A 22,500-nucleotide genomic window follows, 5' to 3' on the forward strand; every position below is an offset into this window, starting at 1 on the left:
TGAGACTGAGACTCTGACACTGAGACTCTGACACTGACACTGAGACACTGATACTGACACTGAGACGCTGACACTGAGACACTGATACTGACACTGAGACACTGATACTGACACAGACACTGACACTGCGACACTGAGACACTGATACTGACACTGAGACACTGATACTGACACTGCGACACTGATACTGACACTGACACAGACACTGATACTGACACAGACACTGATACTGACACTGAGACACTGACAGACACTGATACTGACACAGACACTGACACTGAGACACTGATACTGAGACACTGATACTGACACAGACACTGACACTGACACAGACACTGAGACACTGAGACACTGAGACACAGACACTGATACTGACACAGACACTGACACTGAGACACTGACACTGAGACACTGATACTGACACAGATACTGACACTGAGACACTGATACTGACACTGAGACACTGATACTGACACTGATACTGACACTGAGACACTGATACTGACACTGAGACACTGATACTGACAGACACTGATACTGACACTGAGACACTGATACTGACACTGATACTGACACTGAGACACTGATACTGACACTGATACTGACACTGAGACACTGATACTGACACTGAGACACTGATACTGACACTGATACTGACAGACACTGATACTGACACTGAGACACTGATACTGACACTGATACTGACAGACACTGATACTGACACTGAGACACTGATACTGACACTGAGACACTGATACTGACACTGATACTGACACTGAGACACTGATACTGACACTGAGACACTGATACTGACACTGAGACACTGATAATGACACTGAGACACTGATACTGACACTGATACTGACACTGAGACACTGATACTGACACTGAGACACTGACACAGACACTGATACTGACACAGACACTGATACTGAGACACTGATACTGACACTGAGACACTGATACTGAGACACTGATACTGACACTGAGACACTGATACTGAGACACTGATACTGACACTGAGACACTGACACAGACACTGATACTGACACAGACACTGATACAGACACTGATACTGACACAGACACTGATACAGACACTGATACTGAGACACTGATACTGACACTGACACTGAGACACTGATACTGACACTGAGACACTGATACTGACACTGACACTGATACTGACACTGAGACTCTGACACTGAGACACTGACTTTAAAGATTAGTTGGATTGAAACTCACAAGATTTTTATCTCTCTCTCACACACACACACACACACACCGGCTGTAAGAGTGAGTCCACACACACACACACACACACACACACACACACACTGAAAATACACTCATTAGAAGTTGTAGATTTTATTGTTTAGATTATAATCTAATATCTATCCAAAATCAATCCATGTTCATGAAGATGAATTAATTATTTGAATAATACAGAAGGACACGCCCCCTAACACATCATCAGTAACCTTTTTAAGGAAACGTCTTTATTTGCCTCTGATGATCTTCAGCTCAGACGTGACTGTAGGAGACACCTGAGCACCCGGGAAGGGGCGTGGCTTTTCTCCTTCCAGGTGTGTTCAGCATTGTTGCTGCTTTTCTCTCCATTTCCTGCGTGTCTGTGTGCAGTGCTGCAGCCATTTCCTCCTTCGTCACGCTAACAAAGTGATGATCAGCAGCCACGCCCCCTGCACCCAACACCTACCACAAACAGGAAGTGATGAAAAAGGATGTGATAAAACAGGAAGTAAGCCATTCTCAGTATTGTGTGCACCCACAAATGATTATCTACTGCACACTTCATTTACTGTGTGTGTGTGTGTGTGTGTGTGGACTCACTCTTACAGCCGGTGTGTGTGTGTGTGTGTGTGGACTCACTCTTACAGCCGGTGTGTGTGTGTGTGGACTCACTCTTACAGCCGGTGTGTGTGTGTGTGGACTCACTCTTACAGCCTGTGTGTGTGTGTGTGTGTGTGTGGACTCACTCTTACAGCCGGTGTGTGTGTGTGTGGACTCACTCTTACAGCCGGTGTGTGTGTGTGTGTGGACTCACTCTTACAGCCGGTGTGTCTGTGTGTGTGTGTGTGTGTGTGTGTGGACTCACTCTTACAGCCGGTGTGTCTGTGTGTGTGTGTGGACTCACTCTTACAGCCGGTGTGTCTGTGTGTGTGTGTGTGTGTGTGTGTGGACTCACTCTTACAGCCGGTGTGTCTGTGTGTGTGTGTGGACTCACTCTTACAGCCGGTGTGTGTGTGTACTCACTCTTACAGCCGGTGTGTCTGTGTGTGTGTGTGTGTGTGTGTGGACTCACTCTTACAGCCGGTGTGTGTGTGTGTGTGTGTGTGTGTGTGTCTGTGTGTCTGTGTGTGTGTGTGGACTCACTCTTACAGCCGGTGTGTGTGTGTGTGTGTGTGTGTGGACTCACTCTTACAGCCGGTGTGTCTGTGTGTGTGTGGACTCACTCTTACAGCCTGTGTGTGTGTGTGTGTGTGGACTCACTCTTACAGCCGGTGTGTCTGTGTGTGTGTGTGTGTGTGTGTGTGTGTGTGTGTGTGTGTGTGTGGACTCACTCTTACAGCCGGTGTGTCTGTGTGTGTGTGTGTGTGTGTGTGTGTGTGTGTGTGGACTCACTCTTACAGCCGGTGTGTCTGTGTGTGTGTGTGTGTGGACTCACTCTTACAGCCGGTGTGTGTGTGTGTGTGTGTCTGTGTGTCTGTGTGTGTGTGTGGACTCACTCTTACAGCCGGTGTGTCTGTGTGTGTCTGTGTGTGTGTGGACTCACTCTTACAGCCGGTGTGTCTGTGTGTCTGTGTGTGTGTGTGGACTCACTCTTACATCCGGTGTGTGTCTGTGTGTCTGTGTGTGTGTGTGGACTCACTCTTACATCCGGTGTGTGTCTGTGTGTCTGTGTGTGTGTGTGGACTCACTCTTACATCCGGTGTGTGTCTGTGTGTCTGTGTGTGTGTGTGAACTCACTCTTACAGCCGGTGTGTGTGTGTGTGTGTGTGTGTGTGTGAACTCACTCTTACAGCCGGTGTGTGTGTGTGTGTGTGTGGACTCACTCTTACAGCCGGTGTGTGTGTGTGTGTGTGTGTGTGTGTGTGGACTCACTCTTACAGCCGGTGTGTCTGTGTGTGGACTCACTCTTACAGCCGGTGTGTGTGTGTGTGTGTGTGTGTGTGTGTGTGTGTGTGTGTGGACTCACTCTTACAGCCGGTGTGTCTGTGTGTGTGTGTGTGTGTGTGTGTGTGTGTGGACTCACTCTTACAGCCGGTGTGTGTGTGTGTGTGGACTCACTCTTACAGCCGGTGTGTCTGTGTGTGTGTGTGTGTGTGTGGACTCACTCTTACAGCCGGTGTGTCTGTGTGTGTGTGTGTGTGTGTGGACTCACTCTTACAGCCGGTGTGTCTGTGTGTGTGTGTGTGTGTGGACTCACTCTTACAGCCGGTGTGTCTGTGTGTGTGTGTGTGTGTGTGTGTGTGTGTGTGTGTGTGTGTGTGTGGACTCACTCTTACAGCCGGTGTGTGTGTGTGTGTGTGTGTGGACTCACTCTTACAGCCGGTGTGTCTGTGTGTGTGGACTCACTCTTACAGCCGGTGTGTCTGTGTGTCTGTGTGTGTGTGTGTGTGTGTGTGTGTGTGTGTGGACTCACTCTTACAGCCGGTGTGTGTGTGTGTGTGTGTGTGTGTGTGTGTGGACTCACTCTTACAGCCGGTGTGTGTGTGTGTGTGGACTCACTCTTACAGCCGGTGTGTCTGTGTGTGTCTGTGTGTGTGTGTGGACTCACTCTTACAGCCGGTGTGTGTGTGTGTGTGTGTGTGTGGACTCACTCTTACAGCCGGTGTGTGTGTGTGTGTGTGTGTGTGTGTGGACTCACTCTTACAGCCGGTGTGTGTGTGTGTGTGGACTCACTCTTACAGCCGGTGTGTCTGTGTGTGTCTGTGTGTGTGTGTGTGTGTGTGTGTGTGTGGACTCACTCTTACAGCCGGTGTGTGTGTGTGTGTGTGTGTGTGTGTGGACTCACTCTTACAGCCGGTGTGTGTGTGTGTGTGTGTGTGTGTGGACTCACTCTTACAGCCGGTGTGTGTGTGTGTGTGTGTGTGTGTGGACTCACTCTTACAGCCGGTGTGTGTGTGTGTGTGTGTGTGTGGACTCACTCTTACAGCCGGTGTGTCTGTGTGTCTGTGTGTGTGTGTGTGGACTCACTCTTACAGCCGGTGTGTGTGTGTGTGTGTGTGTGTGTGTGGACTCACTCTTACAGCCGGTGTGTGTGTGTGTGTGTGTGTGTGTGGACTCACTCTTACAGCCGGTGTGTGTCTGTGTGTGTGTGTGTGTCTGTGTGTGTGTGGACTCACTCTTACAGCCGGTGTGTGTGTGTGTGTGTGTGTGGACTCACTCTTACAGCCGGTGTGTGTGTGTGTGTGTGTGTGTGTGTGTGTGTGTGGACTCACTCTTACAGCCGGTGTGTGTGTGTGTGTGTGTGTGTGGACTCACTCTTACAGCCGGTGTGTGTGTGTGGACTCACTCTTACAGCCTGTGTGTGTGTGTGTGTGTGTGGACTCACTCTTACAGCCTGTGTGTGTGTGTGTGTGTGGACTCACTCTTACAGCCTGTGTGTGTGTGTGTGTGTGTGTGTGTGTGTGGACTCACTCTTACAGCCGGTGTGTGTGTGTGTGTGGACTCACTCTTACAGCCGGTGTGTGTGTGTGTGTGTGTGTGTGGACTCACTCTTACAGCCGGTGTGTGTGTGTGTGTGTGTGTGTGTGTGTGTGTGTGGACTCACTCTTACAGCCGGTGTGTGTGTGTGTGTGTGTGGACTCACTCTTACAGCCGGTGTGTGTGTGTGTGTGTGTGTGTGTGTGTGCGCGCGCGTGTGTGTGGACTCACTCTTACAGCCGGTGTGTGTGTGTGTGTGTGTGGACTCACTCTTACAGCCGGTGTGTGTGTGTGTGTGTGTGTGTGTGGACTCACTCTTACAGCCGGTGTGTGTGTGTGTGTGTGGACTCACTCTTACAGCCGGTGTGTGTGTGTGTGTGTGTGTGTGTGTGTGTGTGGACTCACTCTTACAGCCGGTGTGTGTGTGTGTGTGTGTGGACTCACTCTTACAGCCGGTGTGTGTGTGTGTGTGTGTGTGTGGACTCACTCTTACAGCCGGTGTGTCTGTGTGTGTGTGTGTGTGTGTGTGTGGACTCACTCTTACAGCCGGTGTGTCTGTGTGTGTCTGTGTGTCTGTGTGTGTCTGTGTGTGTGTGGACTCACTCTTACAGCCGGTGTGTGTGTGTGTGTGTGTGTGTGTGTGAACTCACTCTTACAGCCGGTGTGTGTGTGTGTGTGTGGACTCACTCTTACAGCCGGTGTGTGTGTGTGTGTGTGTGGACTCACTCTTACAGCCGGTGTGTGTGTGTGTGTGTGTGGACTCACTCTTACAGCCGGTGTGTGTGTGTGTGTGTGCGCGCGCGTGTGTGTGGACTCACTCTTACAGCCTGTGTGTGTGTGTGTGTGTGTGTGTGTGTGTGTGGACTCACTCTTACAGCCTGTGTGTGTGTGTGTGGACTCACTCTTACAGCCTGTGTGTGTGTGTGGACTCACTCTTACAGCCGGTGTGTGTGTGTGTGTGTGGACTCACTCTTACAGCCGGTGTGTGTGTGTGTGTGTGTGTGGACTCACTCTTACAGCCGGTGTGTGTGTGTGTGTGGACTCACTCTTACAGCCGGTGTGTGTGTCTGTGTCTGTGTGTGTGTGTGTGTGGACTCACTCTTACAGCCGGTGTGTGTGTGTGTGTGTGTGTCTGTGTGTGTGTGTGTGTGTGTGTGTGTGTGGACTCACTCTTACAGCCGGTGTGTGTGTGTCTGTGTGTGTGTGTGGACTCACTCTTACAGCCGGTGTGTGTGTGTGTGTGTGTGTGTGGACTCACACTTACAGCCTGTGTGTGTGTGTGTGTGTGGACTCACTCTTACAGCCGGTGTGTGTCTGTGTGTGTGTGTGTGTCTGTGTGTGTGTGGACTCACTCTTACAGCCGGTGTGTGTGTGTGTGTGGACTCACTCTTACAGCCGGTGTGTGTGTGTGTGTGTGTGTGTGGACTCACTCTTACAGCCGGTGTGTGTGTGTGTGTGTGTGTGTGTGTGTGTGTGTGTGTGTGGACTCACTCTTACAGCCGGTGTGTGTGTGTGTGTGTGTGTGTGTGTGGACTCACTCTTACAGCCTGTGTGTGTGTGTGTGTGTGTGGACTCACTCTTACAGCCTGTGTGTGTGTGTGTGTGTGTGGACTCACTCTTACAGCCGGTGTGTGTGTGTGTGTGTGTGTGTGTGGACTCACTCTTACAGCCGGTGTGTGTGTGTGTGTGTGTGTGGACTCACTCTTACAGCCGGTGTGTGTGTGTGTGTGTGTGTGTGTGTGTGTGGACTCACTCTTACAGCCTGTGTGTGTGTGTGTGTGTGTGGACTCACTCTTACAGCCGGTGTGTGTGTGTGTGTGTGTGTGTGTGTGTGTGTGTGTGCGCGCGCGTGTGTGTGGACTCACTCTTACAGCCGGTGTGTGTGTGTGTGTGTGTGTGTGTGTGGACTCACTCTTACAGCCGGTGTGTGTGTGTGTGTGTGTGTGTGTGTGTGTGTGTGTGTGGACTCACTCTTACAGCCGGTGTGTGTGTGTGTGTGTGTGGACTCACTCTTACAGCCGGTGTGTGTGTGTGTGTGTGTGTGTGTGGACTCACTCTTACAGCCGGTGTGTGTGTGTGTGTGTGTGTGGACTCACTCTTACAGCCGGTGTGTGTGTGTGTGTGTGTGTGTGTGTGTGTGTGTGGACTCACTCTTACAGCCGGTGTGTGTGTGTGTGTGTGTGGACTCACTCTTACAGCTGGTGTGTGTGTGTGTGTGTGTGTGTGTGTGTGTGGACTCACTCTTACAGCCGGTGTGTGTGTGTGTGTGTGTGTGGACTCACTCTTACAGCCGGTGTGTGTGTGTGTGTGTGTGGACTCACTCTTACAGCCGGTGTGTGTGTGTGTGTGTGTGTGTGGACTCACTCTTACAGCCGGTGTGTGTGTGTGTGTGTGTGGACTCACTCTTACAGCCGGTGTGTGTGTGTGTGTGTGTGTGTGGACTCACTCTTACAGCCGGTGTGTGTGTGTGTGTGTGCGCGCGCGTGTGTGTGGACTCACTCTTACAGCCTGTGTGTGTGTGTGTGTGTGTGTGTGTGTGTGGACTCACTCTTACAGCCTGTGTGTGTGTGTGTGGACTCACTCTTACAGCCTGTGTGTGTGTGTGGACTCACTCTTACAGCCGGTGTGTGTGTGTGTGTGTGGACTCACTCTTACAGCCGGTGTGTGTGTGTGTGTGTGGACTCACTCTTACAGCCGGTGTGTGTGTGTGTGTGGACTCACTCTTACAGCCGGTGTGTGTGTCTGTGTCTGTGTGTGTGTGTGTGTGGACTCACTCTTACAGCCGGTGTGTGTGTGTGTGTGTGTCTGTGTCTGTGTGTGTGTGTGTGTGTGTGTGTGTGGACTCACTCTTACAGCCGGTGTGTGTGTGTCTGTGTGTGTGTGTGGACTCACTCTTACAGCCGGTGTGTGTGTGTGTGTGTGTGGACTCACACTTACAGCCTGTGTGTGTGTGTGTGTGGACTCACTCTTACAGCCGGTGTGTGTGTGTGTGTGGACTCACTCTTACAGCCGGTGTGTGTGTGTATGTGTGTGTGTGTGGACTCACTCTTACAGCCTGTGTGTGTGTGTATGTGTGTGTGTGTGGACTCACTCTTACAGCCTGTGTGTGTGTGTATGTGTGTGTGTGGACTCACTCTTACAGCCTGTGTGTGTGTGTGTGTGGACTCACTCTTACAGCCGGTGTGTGTGTGTGTGTGGACTCACTCTTACAGCCTGTGTGTGTGTGTGTGTGTGTGTGTGTGTGTGGACTCACTCTTACAGCCGGTGTGTGTGTGTGTGTGTGTGTGTGTGGACTCACTCTTACAGCCTGTGTGTGTGTGTGTGTGTGTGTGGACTCACTCTTACAGCCGGTGTGTGTGTGTGTGTGTGTGTGTGTGTGTGTGTGTGTGTGTGTGCGCGTGTGTGTGTTCACCTCCTGGATGAGCAGTTCAGTTGCACTCACTGGGCCTTGTACTTCCTGAGTAGCGCATGCTGGGAAATGGATTTCACTGAAGAACGACAGAATGAAAAACATCACTCTGTTTATTATAACAATGTCTTTACACACACACACACACACACACAGCTGTCACAGCCGGTCGTACCTCTGTGTGTTGTTGTTGTTGTTTGTGTAGTGTGTGTAATTGTATCGTGTGTAACTGGAGTCTCGAGGTGACGTGTCACTGTCCTGCGCTCGGGTGTCACTGATCTGTAGTGGACGCTGACTCACAACCTGAGTGTGTGCAGCTCCTCCACACTGCAGTGAGAACGGGTCCACGTGGTTCCCGAACAGGCCTCCTGCACGCTACACATATACACACACACACACATGCATTATACACACATTAGACAGATGTCCCAATCTTCTTGTGTTTGTATCTTGTTGGTTTAAGACTCACTCTGTACATTTTTTTTATTTCCTGTCGGTTTGAGACTCACCCTGTAAATTGCCTCCTCAGCTGCCTCGTCCATCACCCTGTCCATCTCATCTTCATCCATCAGGTCTCCAGAAATGGCTCTCTGCAGCTTGGGAGCTGCCTCTTCCTCAATACTCCTCAACCCAGCCTGCATGGAGTGAGGGAGGTGTGTGATTTGGGACACGATCAGGGTGCAGTGATGTCATGCAGGGAGTGGGGTGAAGTGGAGTGGGGTTCGGTGGGGTGGAGTAGGGTGGAGTAGAGTGGGGTGGAGTAAAGTGGTGAGGTGGGGTGGGGTCTCACCTGAATCTCATTGGTGGTTTTTTTATTCTTGGTTGGTCTGTAGCCGTAATATTCCTCCTGTCGCTTCATAAACTTCCTGAAGTGCTCCTGGATCAGGAATGTAGCGTAGAACTTCCCTACTGTCACCTCATCATCTACACACACACACACACACACACACACATTGAGCTGTACGGTGTAGTTTAAGGTGTGGATTGTAGTGAGCAGGGGTCATACCTCCGATGGGTGGAATGACCTGGTCCAGCAGCTTCATGCTCGTCCTTTTCCAGATTTTCTTTATGATGGCTCGCAGCTCCTCATTGGCCTGCTGGAAATTTCCTGACCAGTCAGAACAAGAGATAGAGATCAGGCCACTCACATTATCTCACACCTATACTGCAGACTGTGTGTGTGTGTGTGTGTGTGTGTGTGTACCTTCAGTTTTGATCCGCAGTCCAGTCCGTACAAGAGCAAACAGTGTGGCATTAAAGGTCACAGTCCCGTCACTGTTTAACGGCATGTTCATGGAGATCAGCCTCTACACACACACACACACACACACACACACTTCACATCAAAACTATTATTACTATCATGTCAAAACTTTCTTATATACAACAGCAAAATGTTATCAACATAGCATAAATTATTAGAACAGTAAATACCATCAGGTGTGTGTGTGTGTGTGTGTGTGTGTGTCACCTTGCAGGCAACACGATGAGGGCAGAACTTGCCAAAGCCCAGTGGAGGCTGGATTCTCCTCAACAGAGTTACAACATCCAGGTGTTTAATTCGCCCCCTACAGAACACACACACACACTTGTTCATTTGTGTATAGTGTTTAGGGCAGAGGGTTCTGGCATTCTGGATGTAAGAAGGTGAGAGCTGATTGGTCAGAGACTCACGTGGCCTCAGGGTCATATTCTGCCCAGATTTTCTTGAATTCATCCAGATGATGCAAGCCGAGGATCGACCAATCACGTGTCAGATAATCAAAATTATCCATGATGACTGCCACAAACAGGTTAATGATCTAAAACCCCAAGAGGAACAGTCAGTCATCTGTCTCTGTGTGTGTGTGTGTGTGTGTGTGTGTGTGTGTGTGAGAGAGAGAGAGAGAGAGGTCACCAGGAAGGCACACAGCATGTAGAAGCTCATGAAGTAGAGGACGGCGAATCCTGAGCCACAGGTGAACTCCTCCCCCGGCAGGTAATCTGATTTGGGGTCACAGCGCTGACCATATAAACATCCTAACATCACTTCCTGCCACGCCTCACCTGTAGCACACCTGCACACACAGACAGGTCAGAAACACACCTGTGCAGGTGAGAGACGTGAGCTGAAGTGTAACTCACCTGAACAGCAGCAGCACAGCTTGGGGAAATGTCTGGAAATTATTATTCCGATTAATCACTGTTCCATCAATCAGTGCAATCTTCCCAAACACCTGCAGGGGAAGCACACACACACACAGAGAGAGAGAGGGAGGAAGGGATAGAGATACAGAATGGGGGGGGCAGAGAGAGAAGGAGGGAGGGATAGAGAGTCAGATGGGGGAGGGGGGGTTGGGAGGGGCAGAGGGAGGGATAGAGAGACAATATTTGAAACACTTTAAACAGTTTCTCTTAATGAATTATTAATATACTCACCATCACTTACCATCAGATACAAACTTTACTTCTAACCTGTGTGTGTGTGTGTGTGTGTGTGTGTGTGTGTGTGTGTGTGTGAGAGAGAGAGAGAGAGAGAGAGACTCACCTGCATGCCTATGACCGCGTAGATGAAGAAAAGCATGACGATGAGCAGTGCTACATATGGTAGAGCCTAAACACCACAAACACACACCACTCAGTCACAAATACGTCATAAAAACACACACCACTCAGTCACAAATACATGTCATAAAAACTCACACACACACACACACACACACAGTCTGACCTGGAAGGACTTGATGAAGGTCCACAGCAGGTTTCGAATTCCTTCAAATCGATTCAGCAGCTTGACCAGGCGCATCACCCGGAACAGACGGAACAGGGTGATGGACACACTCATGTTCTCAGAGTCCTACACACACACACACACACACACACACACACACATATATATATATATATATAAAAGAAGAAGCCTTTATTTCTGTAAGACATTACAACACAGTGACATTTATTCTATAAATGAATTAATTTGTATCTCGTGTTATAAAGATATATTTGAGAGTGAATACTCACTGCAATCTCCTGCATTGGGTTCACTTCCTGATAAATACACACACACACACACAAAAGATCTAGATCCAAACCTCCTGGATGTGTCTCATATAGCAGGTCTATAATAAATAGTAGCTGAAGAAATACCTCACAGCCGGTCAGACAGTACAGACCTCCCTGGGCAGCCAGGGCCACCTGCGGGGGAGGGGAAGGGGTGGTGTTGGGCGGAGTTACAGAGAGGGAGGTGTGTTTCAGCATCACCATCGTTGTGTGAAGTCATTAACAGCAGCATATAAAGCATATAGAGATGTAAATATATCAGGATTTAGATGTGTGTGTGTTAGATGCTCAACCCTTAGTGTTGTGTGGGAATTTAAACCGGCTGTGTAACGATGATGACGATGATCTCAGATTAAAACTTACATTAATCTCACTCAGGATAACATCCACGATGCTGCCCACAACAATGACGAAGTCAAATACGTTCCACGGGTCTCCGAAATATCCCTGAGAGGGAGAGGAGGGTGCAGCGTTACAGCTAATGTATCTAATTAAAGTGTCCATGTATTAATGAACCCTAACTCAGGCATTATGGGTAGTGAGGTTAACCTTGGCTTTGAAGGCTCCAACTTTCAGGATCATCTCGACAGTGAAGAGCACAGTGAAGATCACGTTCAGCATGTCAGACAGGTGAGTGATGTGCTCCGACTGGTTACAGTGCTGCAGGAGGAAGTAATACACCATCACTCACACACACACACACCTCAAACACCACCAGATCACCCTCAGAGAGAGAGCTCACTGAAAGATGCTGGGGTGTGGTGCATGCTGCAGTGAGAGCAGGAGGTGTGGTCTTCATACCTGCATCCCCAGGCACATGGTGTTCAGCATGATGAGGAGGAACATCAGGTACTCGAAGTAGCAGGAAGTCACAATGTACCACACTCGATACTGATACGGGTTTTTGGGAATATAGCAGCGGAGTGGGCGGGCCTTCAGAGCGTACTGCACACACTGCCGCTGCAAACACACACACACACAGAGTTAAAGTCCTGAATTGTGTGGTAGCAGTGGTGAAGAGCACATGAGCTGGTGTTCTACCTGGTTCTTGTCCAGCTCACAGTTCTTGTACTCCTGTTCCCCCTGCTCCTGGAAGGTGACGATCACAAAGCCCACAAAAATGTTCATCATGAAGAAGGCGATGAGGATGAGGTAGACAATAAAGAAGATGGAGATCCCAATGCGGTTATTGTACACAGGACCAACGTCCTCCATGTTGGAATCGATGGCTTTATACAGCAGCCTGCACACACACATGCGCACACACACAGGTCAGTCTGCTGTCTAAATGTAGAATGTGTATTTAGACTAATGTCATGTCAGTGAGCTGGAGTGTTTAGTAGTAGGTGTGTGAGATGCGGTACTTTGGCCAGCCCTCGAAAGTGGATGCAGTGAACAGAGCCAGCATTCCATTCAGCACGTTGTCGAAGTTTAAGTCACTGTTGATCCATTTCCTCCTGCGGATCACCGTCTCATGCAGAGCGTTGTCCTGGTAATAGATGAACGTCCCCCTGGAAACAAAACAACCCCAAACTTCATCTGCTTTTCAAATAAAAGCTAACAAGCATTAGCTATGTAACTGCAGTGAGACATGCTGTTACCCATCTGTCTCTCTCTCTCTCTCTCTCTCTCTCTCTCTCTCTCTCTCTCTCTCTCTCTGTGAGAGAGTGATGTTGGTGGAAGATGATTGTCCCCTTGGTCTGCCTCTGGGATTGGAGCTCTAGTTTATTATCTAAGGGTCCTGAAAGCCTTGAAAGGCTTCCCACAATGCAATTGTGCCTGATCTTTAAGCGTTCCTTGGTGCATGTTGGACCAGTCCACTGACGCTTCTGAACAGCGGTGCCATGTAACTAAACCATCTCATGTTCTGGAGCAGTGTGTGGTGACTCCCAGAGCCCCTCTACACCATGCAGATGTTGTGAAAGCCGCAACCCTGACCGGACGCTGACCAGAACTCACCTGCACTCTGCTTCTGTCATCTTCAGAGGATCTGTGCACGTGTAAAATTTACCCTGGGAAAGAAATTACACCACATTATCACATCACAGTATTGTTAAGAGCTGACACACACACACACACACACACAGCTGTCAGTCATATAGTCAGACCCAAATGAGCTTTTCACCCTGAAGAGCTGAACTCCGATGCAGGCGAACATGAAGTCCAGCAGCATGGTGACCAGGACGATGTTCCCTATCGTCTTAATGGCCACAAACACACACTGGACCACGTGCTGAAACACACACACACAAAACAGGTAATGTAGATGTGACACAGCAGCTTAAATCATTTGTTTCACATTTTTCTGAACATTATCTTCTCTATACTGAAAATATGAGTTCAAACCCACAGGCACATGGAAAAGTTTCTCTTTTATTAAACCCTGGACCATGTGTGTTTGTACATGTACAGGACACGCCCACTTCCAGAGCCGCCCACATTTATGAGGGTTATGAAAGCGGCTTTCGGTGGACCTGGGATTCAAACTCACAACCTTCCAATCAGTAGAGCAACACCTTTACCACTAAACTGCTCCATCCCCACTGTTAGTTAGTTAGTTAGTTAGTTAGTTAGTTAGTTAGTTAGTTAGTTAGTTAGTTAGTTAGTTAGTTAGTTAGTTAGTTAGTTAGTTAGTTAGTTAGTTAGTTAGTTAGTTAGTTAGTTAGTTAGTTAGTTAGTGTTCATGTGTATAAATTCACCTTGAGTCCTTTTGCTCTGTTTATGGCTCGTAAAGGTCTCAGGACTCTCAGCACTCGCAGGATCTTCACTACAGAGATAGCACTGGACCTACATCATCAACACACACAATCACTAACACACCATTTACACACACACACACACAATCTGTCTGCACGAGACTTCAGTGTGGATGAAACTCACTCCATCCCCATGGAGAGCAGTGAGACTCCAACTACGATGAGGTCCAGGATGTTGAAGGAGTTCCTGCAGAAGGAGCCTTTGTGTAAGAACGCACCGTATGTGGTCATCTGGAGCGGAGATGAGGCAGTCACACACACACACACACATACACACAGTTCATCCTATTAAATATTCCAGATGTTACTTTAATTTCCTTTCTTACATTCCACAGAGTTCAGATGTTCTTCACACAGGTTGCTGGTGTTACCTGAGGCATGTTGTAGCTCCAGTGGTTACATGTTATATAGAGACACAGATGTTACAGTTACCTTCAGCACAATCTCGGCCGTGAAGACAGAGGTGAAGACGATGTCTGCATACGCCAGAACCTACACGGCAGCAGGACACCATCATGTGGAGATTAAAGGAAAAGACTGAAGAGCTCAGTGCTGAAGACAGGTGGGTTTCAGAGCAGACAGTACAACCTCTGACTGAACCTGCTGCTGATCACTCAGGTGTTTTACCTGAAACAGGTAAGGAGCAGATACCTTGTTCCTGAAGGACAGAGGGTCGATGGGATCCTCGGCTGCCAGGGAGATGCTGCTCAGCAGGATGAAGAGGAGGATGATGTTGGTGAACGTTGTAGCGTTGATGATGCGGTGGCACAGCTTCCGGAACCTGGTGAGAGAAATGAACATGTACTGAATGCTGATGGTCACATGTCTGCTTGTCTGTCTCTCTCTCTCTGCCTGTCCCTCTCTCTGCCTGTCCCTCTGTCTGTCTCTCTGTCTGTCTAGCTATCTGTCTGTCACTCTGTCTGTCTCTCTCTCTCTGTCCCTCTGTCTGTCTGTCTGTCTCTCAGTTTTTCTCTCTGTCTGTCTGTTTTTATACACACTTGTTCTGTGGGCCAAAGATGAAGAAGGAGCTGGCCTCGGGCATCGGCACCACCGTCTCCTTCAGCTGCAGGTCAGCCATTGGCCGAGGCCTTGGGCTGGTGGGGATCTCGGGCTCCTCCTCCTCATCATCGCCTTGATAGTGGACGCAACAACACATTCATCATCAGATGTCCTGTCAGGACTGTCTTAGATTTAGAAGTACTTTAGAGCAACAGACAAAATAATCAAGGACACAGTAAAGGAATTTTATCAGTCAGGATTCAGTTCTTCAGAAAGTTCCTCTGAAGATGTTGTTTCATAACCATTCAACTTTCATTAGTGTTAAATAAGGAGTGTGTTCTTTAACCCTCGCGCAAATGAGGAAAGAGCTGATGCTGATTTATATGCAGGAAAAATACACAATGAAAAAGCTCTACGTCTTAAGAAAGTTTGTGTTTTAAATGTGAAATCAGTGCGATGGTTAGGAATATAACCAGACCTTCAGTGTGTTTTCTACAAGATGATAAAATTCACCATAAAAAGGTGAAAACTTCAAATCTTAATATACATGCTTACTCTGGAAATAAAAAAAAGTGAGGATAATCTGTATTGAGTCATGAGTTTACACACACACACACACACACACTACTCTACTCACCCGGAAAGTCAGCTGGTGGGAAAGGGTCTTTAATCTCATTTACATTGGACTCAAACTCGTCCACCTTCAGCTGATCAGATCAGAGACGTCACGTTTTTATTACACTCTCACACACACCTCACTCTGTCAGAAATAAACTCTTAAATATCACACTCTGTAGGAGGAGGTGTGTTCGTGTGTCTCACCCTGGCAGTGGTCGGGATTCCCTCTGTTTTTGCCCGCTGCTCTGCCAGTTTCTTCGCCAGAGATTTATCTTCATCTCCTTTATCAGACACCTTAGATCTGAATCACACACCGGTCAGACGTGTGAGCGCGAGTGTGACACTCCTCACCGTTTGTCACACATTTGACCTTTGACCTCACCTGAGCATCTTTTTACGCTTCTTCTCTTCTGCCTTTTCTTTCTGGGCAGAGGTGAGGCTCTCCGCCTCGGCCAGGTTATCCACTGCAATGGCCAAGAACACGTTTAACAGGATAACTGGGTGGGACAGCTTAGGAAAACACACACACACACACACACACACACACACACACTGGGCAAAGGATACAATTGCCACAAATGAAAAGAACGATGAAGTAAATGCTGACGAGGATGCCAGGCATCACAGGACCTCCATGAGCCATGATACCATCATACATCACAGTGTTCCAGTCCTCTCCTGTCAGGATCTACAGACAGACAGACAGACAGACAAAAGAGTGAGTGATGGAGACATGCAGAAGATGCAGAACTGTCCTGTGTGTGTGTGCTGTGTGTGTGAGTGTCGTGTGTGTTGTTACCTGGAAGACGGTGATGAGTGCCTGAGGGAAATTGTCGAAGTTGCTTCGTCTGATCTTCTGGTCAGGGAAGTTGAACTTTCCTCCGAACACCTGCATGCCCAGCAGAGCGAAGATGACGATGAAGAGGAAGAGGAGGAGCAGGAGAGATGCGATGGAGCGCACCGAGTTCAACAGAGATGCCACCAGGTTACTGAGAGACGTCCAGTACCTAACACACACACACACACACACAGTGGCATGTGGTGGAACATTTTTACTCTGGAAGCCAGTGAAGACTTTAATAAAGATTTAATTGAGAGGATGATGAAGGCTGTACTTGGTGATTTTGATGAGCCGCAGCAGGCGAATGCAGCGCATGACCGAGATTCCCATAGTGGACATCACACCCATGTGGACCAAGATGAGCTCCAGAATCCCGACAGACACCACAAAACAGTCAAAGCGGTTAAACAGAGACATGAAGTAGGAAGGCAGGCCGAGAGCGTACATCTTCATCACCATCTCCACCGCAAACAGAGACAGCAGAGCTTTATTCGAACTCTCTACGAAGAATCAGACACAAAAACCAGTCAACATCACACACTGGAACTGTCCCCACACTGGAACTGTCTACACTGGAACTGTCCCCACACTGGAACTGTCTACACTGGAACTGTCTACACTGGAACTGTCCCCACACTGGAACTGTCTACACTGGAACTGTCTACACTGGAACTGTCCCCACACTGGAACTGTCTACACTGGAACTGTCCCCACACTGGAACTGTCTACACTGGAACTGTCCCCACACTGGAACTGTCTACACTGGAACTGTCCCCACACTGGAACTGTCTACACTGGAACTGTCCCCACACTGGAACTGTCTACACTGGAACTGTCCCCACACTGGAACTGTCTACACTGGAACTGTCCCCACACTGGAACTGTCTACACTGGAACTGTCCCCACACTGGAACTGTCTACACTGGAACTGTCCCCACACTGGAACTGTCTACACTGGAACTGTCCCCACACTGGAACTGTCTACACTGGAACTGTCCCCACACTGGAACTGTCTACACTGGAACTGTCCCCACACTGGAACTGTCTACACTGGAACTGTCCCCACACTGGAACTGTCCCCACACTGGAACTGTCTACACTGGAACTGTCCCCACACTGGAACTGTCCCCACTGGAACTGTCCCCACACTGGAACTGTCTACACTGGAACTGTCCCCACACTGGAACTGTCCCCACACTGGAACTGTCTACACTGGAACTGTCACCACACTGGAACTGTCTACACTGGAACTGTCACCACACTGGAACTGTCTACACTGGAACTGTCCCCACACTGGAACTGTCTACACTGGAACTGTCCCCACACTGGAACTGTACACTGGAACTGTCCCCACACTGGAACTGTCTACACTGGAACTGTCCCCACACTGGAACTGTCTACACTGGAACTGTCCCCACACTGGAACTGTCTACACTGGAACTGTCCCCACACTGGAACTGTCCCTACACTGGAACTGTCCCCACACTGGTACTGTCTACACTGGAACTGTCCCCACACTGGTACTGTCTACACTGGAACTGTCCCCACACTGGAACTGTCCCTACACTGGAACTGTCTACACTGGAACTGTCCCCACACTGGAACTGTCTACACTGGAACTGTCCCCACACTGGAACTGTCTACACTGGAACTGTCCCCACACTGGAACTGTCCCTACACTGGAACTGTCCCCACACTGGTACTGTCTACACTGGAACTGTCCCCACACTGATGTTAATCTGAACAATCTGATGTTAATCTGAAGGGGTCTGATGTAAACATGAGGGGTCTGATGTAAACATGAGGGGTGTGTTGGTGTAAGTGTCTTAATGTGGAACGGGAGTTTGATAAGAGTTTGACCTTGGAAGTTGGTGAGGGACTGGGACTGCTGATGATGCTCTGTGGCTATGACCAGCGTGTTGAAGAACACCAGCAGAAAGACGAGCCAGTAGAAGAGCTTGGATTTCACCCAGACGTGGCATTTTCTCCTGAAGAACCGATTCCAGCGACGAGCATGACGCCTGAGGAGAACACAACGCTGATTTCAGTCTGAAACAATTACAACATCAAAATATATCTCAGTGTTTCAGCAGCAGGACAAGAAACCAATGACCGGTCACTCACACGTAGTACATGAGTCTGTTTAGACCCTCCAACTCATACAGACTCTCTGTCTCTGAACCTCTCTCCTGCAGTGGCAGCAGACCTGAGGGACGAGAGAGAGAGAGAGAGAGAGAGGGAGAGAGAGGGAGGGAGAGGGAGGGAGGGAGAGGGAGGGGAGACCGAGGGATAGAGAGAGCCAGACAGAGAGCGAGAAAGAGACTTTCACTTTAAAGTTAATTTATTCGGTTCTCTAAGGATGGAAGTGACATAAAACCATTTGTCTTACAGAAAAAAGATGAATAAAAAATATACAGTATATCTTATATATAATTCATTCACTTCATCCACTGAGCATAAAACCTCCAGACATCTTTACAAACAAATTCAACTTTGGAAGACTCCAGAGAAAAAAAACAGAGACACCAGAGAGAGACACCAGAGAGAAATACCAGAGAGAGACACAAGAGAGAGGCCAGAATGTGCTTTTGTGTAAATGTGTGTTAGACCTTGACCCTCCTGGTCAGGATCCATGATCTCAGCCTGAGTGATCCACTCCATGTAACCCTTCAGATCTTCATCTAGCTGCTGACGTTCACGCAACTTCTGATACTCTCCACTCCGAGAGCTTTTCTCACGCTCCTTAGTGAACTCACTAAATGAGGGGAAACACACACACACACACAATACAGTACTCAATGATATATTCTGAATAACACACACACAATACAGTACTCAATGATATATTCTGAATAACACACACACACACACACAATACAGTACTCAATGATATATTCTGAATAACACACACACACACACACACACACAATACAGTACTCAATGATATATTCTGAATAACACACACACACACACACACAATACAGTACTCAATAATATATTCTGAATAACACACACACACACACACACACACACACACAATACAGTACTCAATGATATATTCTGAATAACACACACACACACACACACACACACACAATACAGTACTCAATGATATATTCTGAATAACACACACACACACACACAATACAGTACTCAATGATATATTCTGAATAACACACACACACACACACAATACAGTACTCAATGATATATTCTGAATAACACACACACACACACACACAATACAGTACTCAATGATATATTCTGAATAACACACACACACACACACACACACACAATACAGTACTCAATGATATATTCTGAATAACACACACACACACACACACACACAATACAGTACTCAATGATATATTCTGAATAACACACACACACACACACAATACAGTACTCAATGATATATTCTGAATAACACACACACACACACACACAATACAGTACTCAATGATATATTCTGAATAACACACACACACACACACACACAATACAGTACTCAATGATATATTCTGAATAACACACACACACACACACACACACACAATACAGTACTCAATGATATATTCTGAATAACACACACACACACACACACACACAATACAGTACTCAATGATATATTCTGAATAACACACACACACACACACACACAATACAGTACTCAATGATATATTCTGAATAACACACACACACACACACACACACACAATACAGTACTCAATGATATATTCTGAATAACACACACACACACACACAATACAGTACTCAATGATATATTCTGAATAACACACACACACACACACAATACAGTACTCAATGATATATTCTGAATAACACACACACACACACAATACAGTACTCAATGATATATTCTGAATAACACACACACACACACACACACAATACAGTACTCAATGATATATTCTGAATAACACACACACACACACAATACAGTACTCAATGATATATTCTGAATAACACACACACACACACACACACAATACAGTACTCAATGATATATTCTGAATAACACACACACACACACAATACAGTACTCAATGATATATTCTGAATAACACACACACACACACACACAATACAGTACTCAATGATATATTCTGAATAACACACACACACACACACACAATACAGTACTCAATGATATATTCTGAATAACACACACACACACAATACAGTACTCAATGATATATTCTGAATAACACACACACACACACACAATACAGTACTCAATGATATATTCTGAATAACACACACACACACACACACACACAATACAGTACTCAATGATATATTCTGAATAACACACACACACACACACAATACAGTACTCAATGATATATTCTGAATAACACACACACACACACACACACACAATACAGTACTCAATGATATATTCTGAATAACACACACACACACACACAATACAGTACTCAATGATATATTCTGAATAACACACACACACACACACACACACAATACAGTACTCAATGATATATTCTGAATAACACACACACACACACAATACAGTACTCAATGATATATTCTGAATAACACACACACACACACAATACAGTACTCAATGATATATTCTGAATAACACACACACACACACACACACACAATACAGTACTCAATGATATATTCTGAATAACACACACACACACACACAGACACACACAATACAGTACTCAATGATATATTCTGAATAACACACACACACACACACAATACAGTACTCAATGATATATTCTGAATAACACACACACACACACACACACACACAATACAGTACTCAATGATATATTCTGAATAACACACACACACACACACAATACAGTACTCAATGATATATTCTGAATAACACACACACACACAATACAGTACTCAATGATATATTCTGAATAACACACACACACACACACACACACACAATACAGTACTCAATGATATATTCTGAATAACACACACACACACACACACACACACAATACAGTACTCAATGATATATTCTGAATAACACACACACACACACACACACAATACAGTACTCAATGATATATTCTGAATAACACACACACACACACACACACACACACAATACAGTACTCAGTGATATATTCTGAATAACACACACACACACACACACACACACACAATACAGTACTCAATGATATATTCTGAATAACACACACACACACACACACAATACAGTACTCAATGATATATTCTGAATAACACACACACACACACACACACACAATACAGTACTCAATGATATATTCTGAATAACACACACACACACACACACACAATACAGTACTCAATGATATATTCTGAATAACACACACACACACACACACAATACAGTACTCAATGATATATTCTGAATAACACACACACACACACACACACACACACACACACACAATACAGTACTCAATGATATATTCTGAATAACACACACACACACACACACACACAATACAGTACTCAATGATATATTCTGAATAACACACACACACACACACACACACAATACAGTACTCAATGATATATTCTGAATAACACACACACACACACACACACACACACACAATACAGTACTCAATGATATATTCTGAATAACACACACACACACACACACACAATACAGTACTCAATGATATATTCTGAATAACACACACACACACACACACACAATACAGTACTCAATGATATATTCTGAATAACACACACACACACACACACACACAATACAGTACTCAATGATATATTCTGAATAACACACACACACACACACACACAATACAGTACTCAATGATATATTCTGAATAACACACACACACACACACACACACACACAATACAGTACTCAATGATATATTCTGAATAACACACACACACACACACACACACACAATACAGTACTCAATGATATATTCTGAATAACACACACACACACACACACACAATACAGTACTCAATGATATATTCTGAATAACACACACACACACACACACACAATACAGTACTCAATGATATATTCTGAATAACACACACACACACACAATACAGTACTCAATGATATATTCTGAATAACACACACACACACACACACACAATACAGTACTCAATGAT

The 22,500-nt window shown here is 46.6% G+C and overlaps 1 protein-coding gene across 1 annotated transcript in view; it reads right to left on the reverse strand.

Moving 5' to 3' along the window:
* Nucleotides 1-1,523: 1,523 nt before the first annotated feature.
* cacna1sa (calcium channel, voltage-dependent, L type, alpha 1S subunit, a) overlaps nt 1,524-22,500 on the reverse strand; it is a 55,321-nt gene continuing 34,344 nt past the window's right edge. Inside the window, 35 exon segments of the mRNA XM_058374125.1 lie at nt 1,524-1,712; nt 8,080-8,451; nt 8,586-8,711; nt 8,867-9,000; nt 9,083-9,184; nt 9,281-9,383; nt 9,548-9,644; nt 9,751-9,878; nt 9,974-10,133; nt 10,201-10,292; nt 10,604-10,669; nt 10,787-10,912; nt 11,077-11,103; nt 11,203-11,250; nt 11,479-11,562; nt 11,665-11,775; nt 11,917-12,075; nt 12,157-12,358; nt 12,480-12,626; nt 13,075-13,127; nt 13,241-13,348; nt 13,815-13,902; nt 13,996-14,102; nt 14,304-14,363; nt 14,523-14,652; nt 14,870-15,002; nt 15,508-15,577; nt 15,693-15,789; nt 15,871-15,985; nt 16,056-16,176; nt 16,288-16,495; nt 16,604-16,829; nt 18,190-18,350; nt 18,454-18,535; nt 18,939-19,084. Of these exon segments, the coding sequence (XP_058230108.1) occupies nt 1,524-1,712; nt 8,080-8,451; nt 8,586-8,711; nt 8,867-9,000; nt 9,083-9,184; nt 9,281-9,383; nt 9,548-9,644; nt 9,751-9,878; nt 9,974-10,133; nt 10,201-10,292; nt 10,604-10,669; nt 10,787-10,912; nt 11,077-11,103; nt 11,203-11,250; nt 11,479-11,562; nt 11,665-11,775; nt 11,917-12,075; nt 12,157-12,358; nt 12,480-12,626; nt 13,075-13,127; nt 13,241-13,348; nt 13,815-13,902; nt 13,996-14,102; nt 14,304-14,363; nt 14,523-14,652; nt 14,870-15,002; nt 15,508-15,577; nt 15,693-15,789; nt 15,871-15,985; nt 16,056-16,176; nt 16,288-16,495; nt 16,604-16,829; nt 18,190-18,350; nt 18,454-18,535; nt 18,939-19,084 (4,378 nt within the window).

This window comes from Hemibagrus wyckioides, linkage group LG21 (assembly GCF_019097595.1).
Source record: "Hemibagrus wyckioides isolate EC202008001 linkage group LG21, SWU_Hwy_1.0, whole genome shotgun sequence".
NCBI classification, from domain to species: Eukaryota; Metazoa; Chordata; class Actinopteri; order Siluriformes; family Bagridae; genus Hemibagrus; species Hemibagrus wyckioides.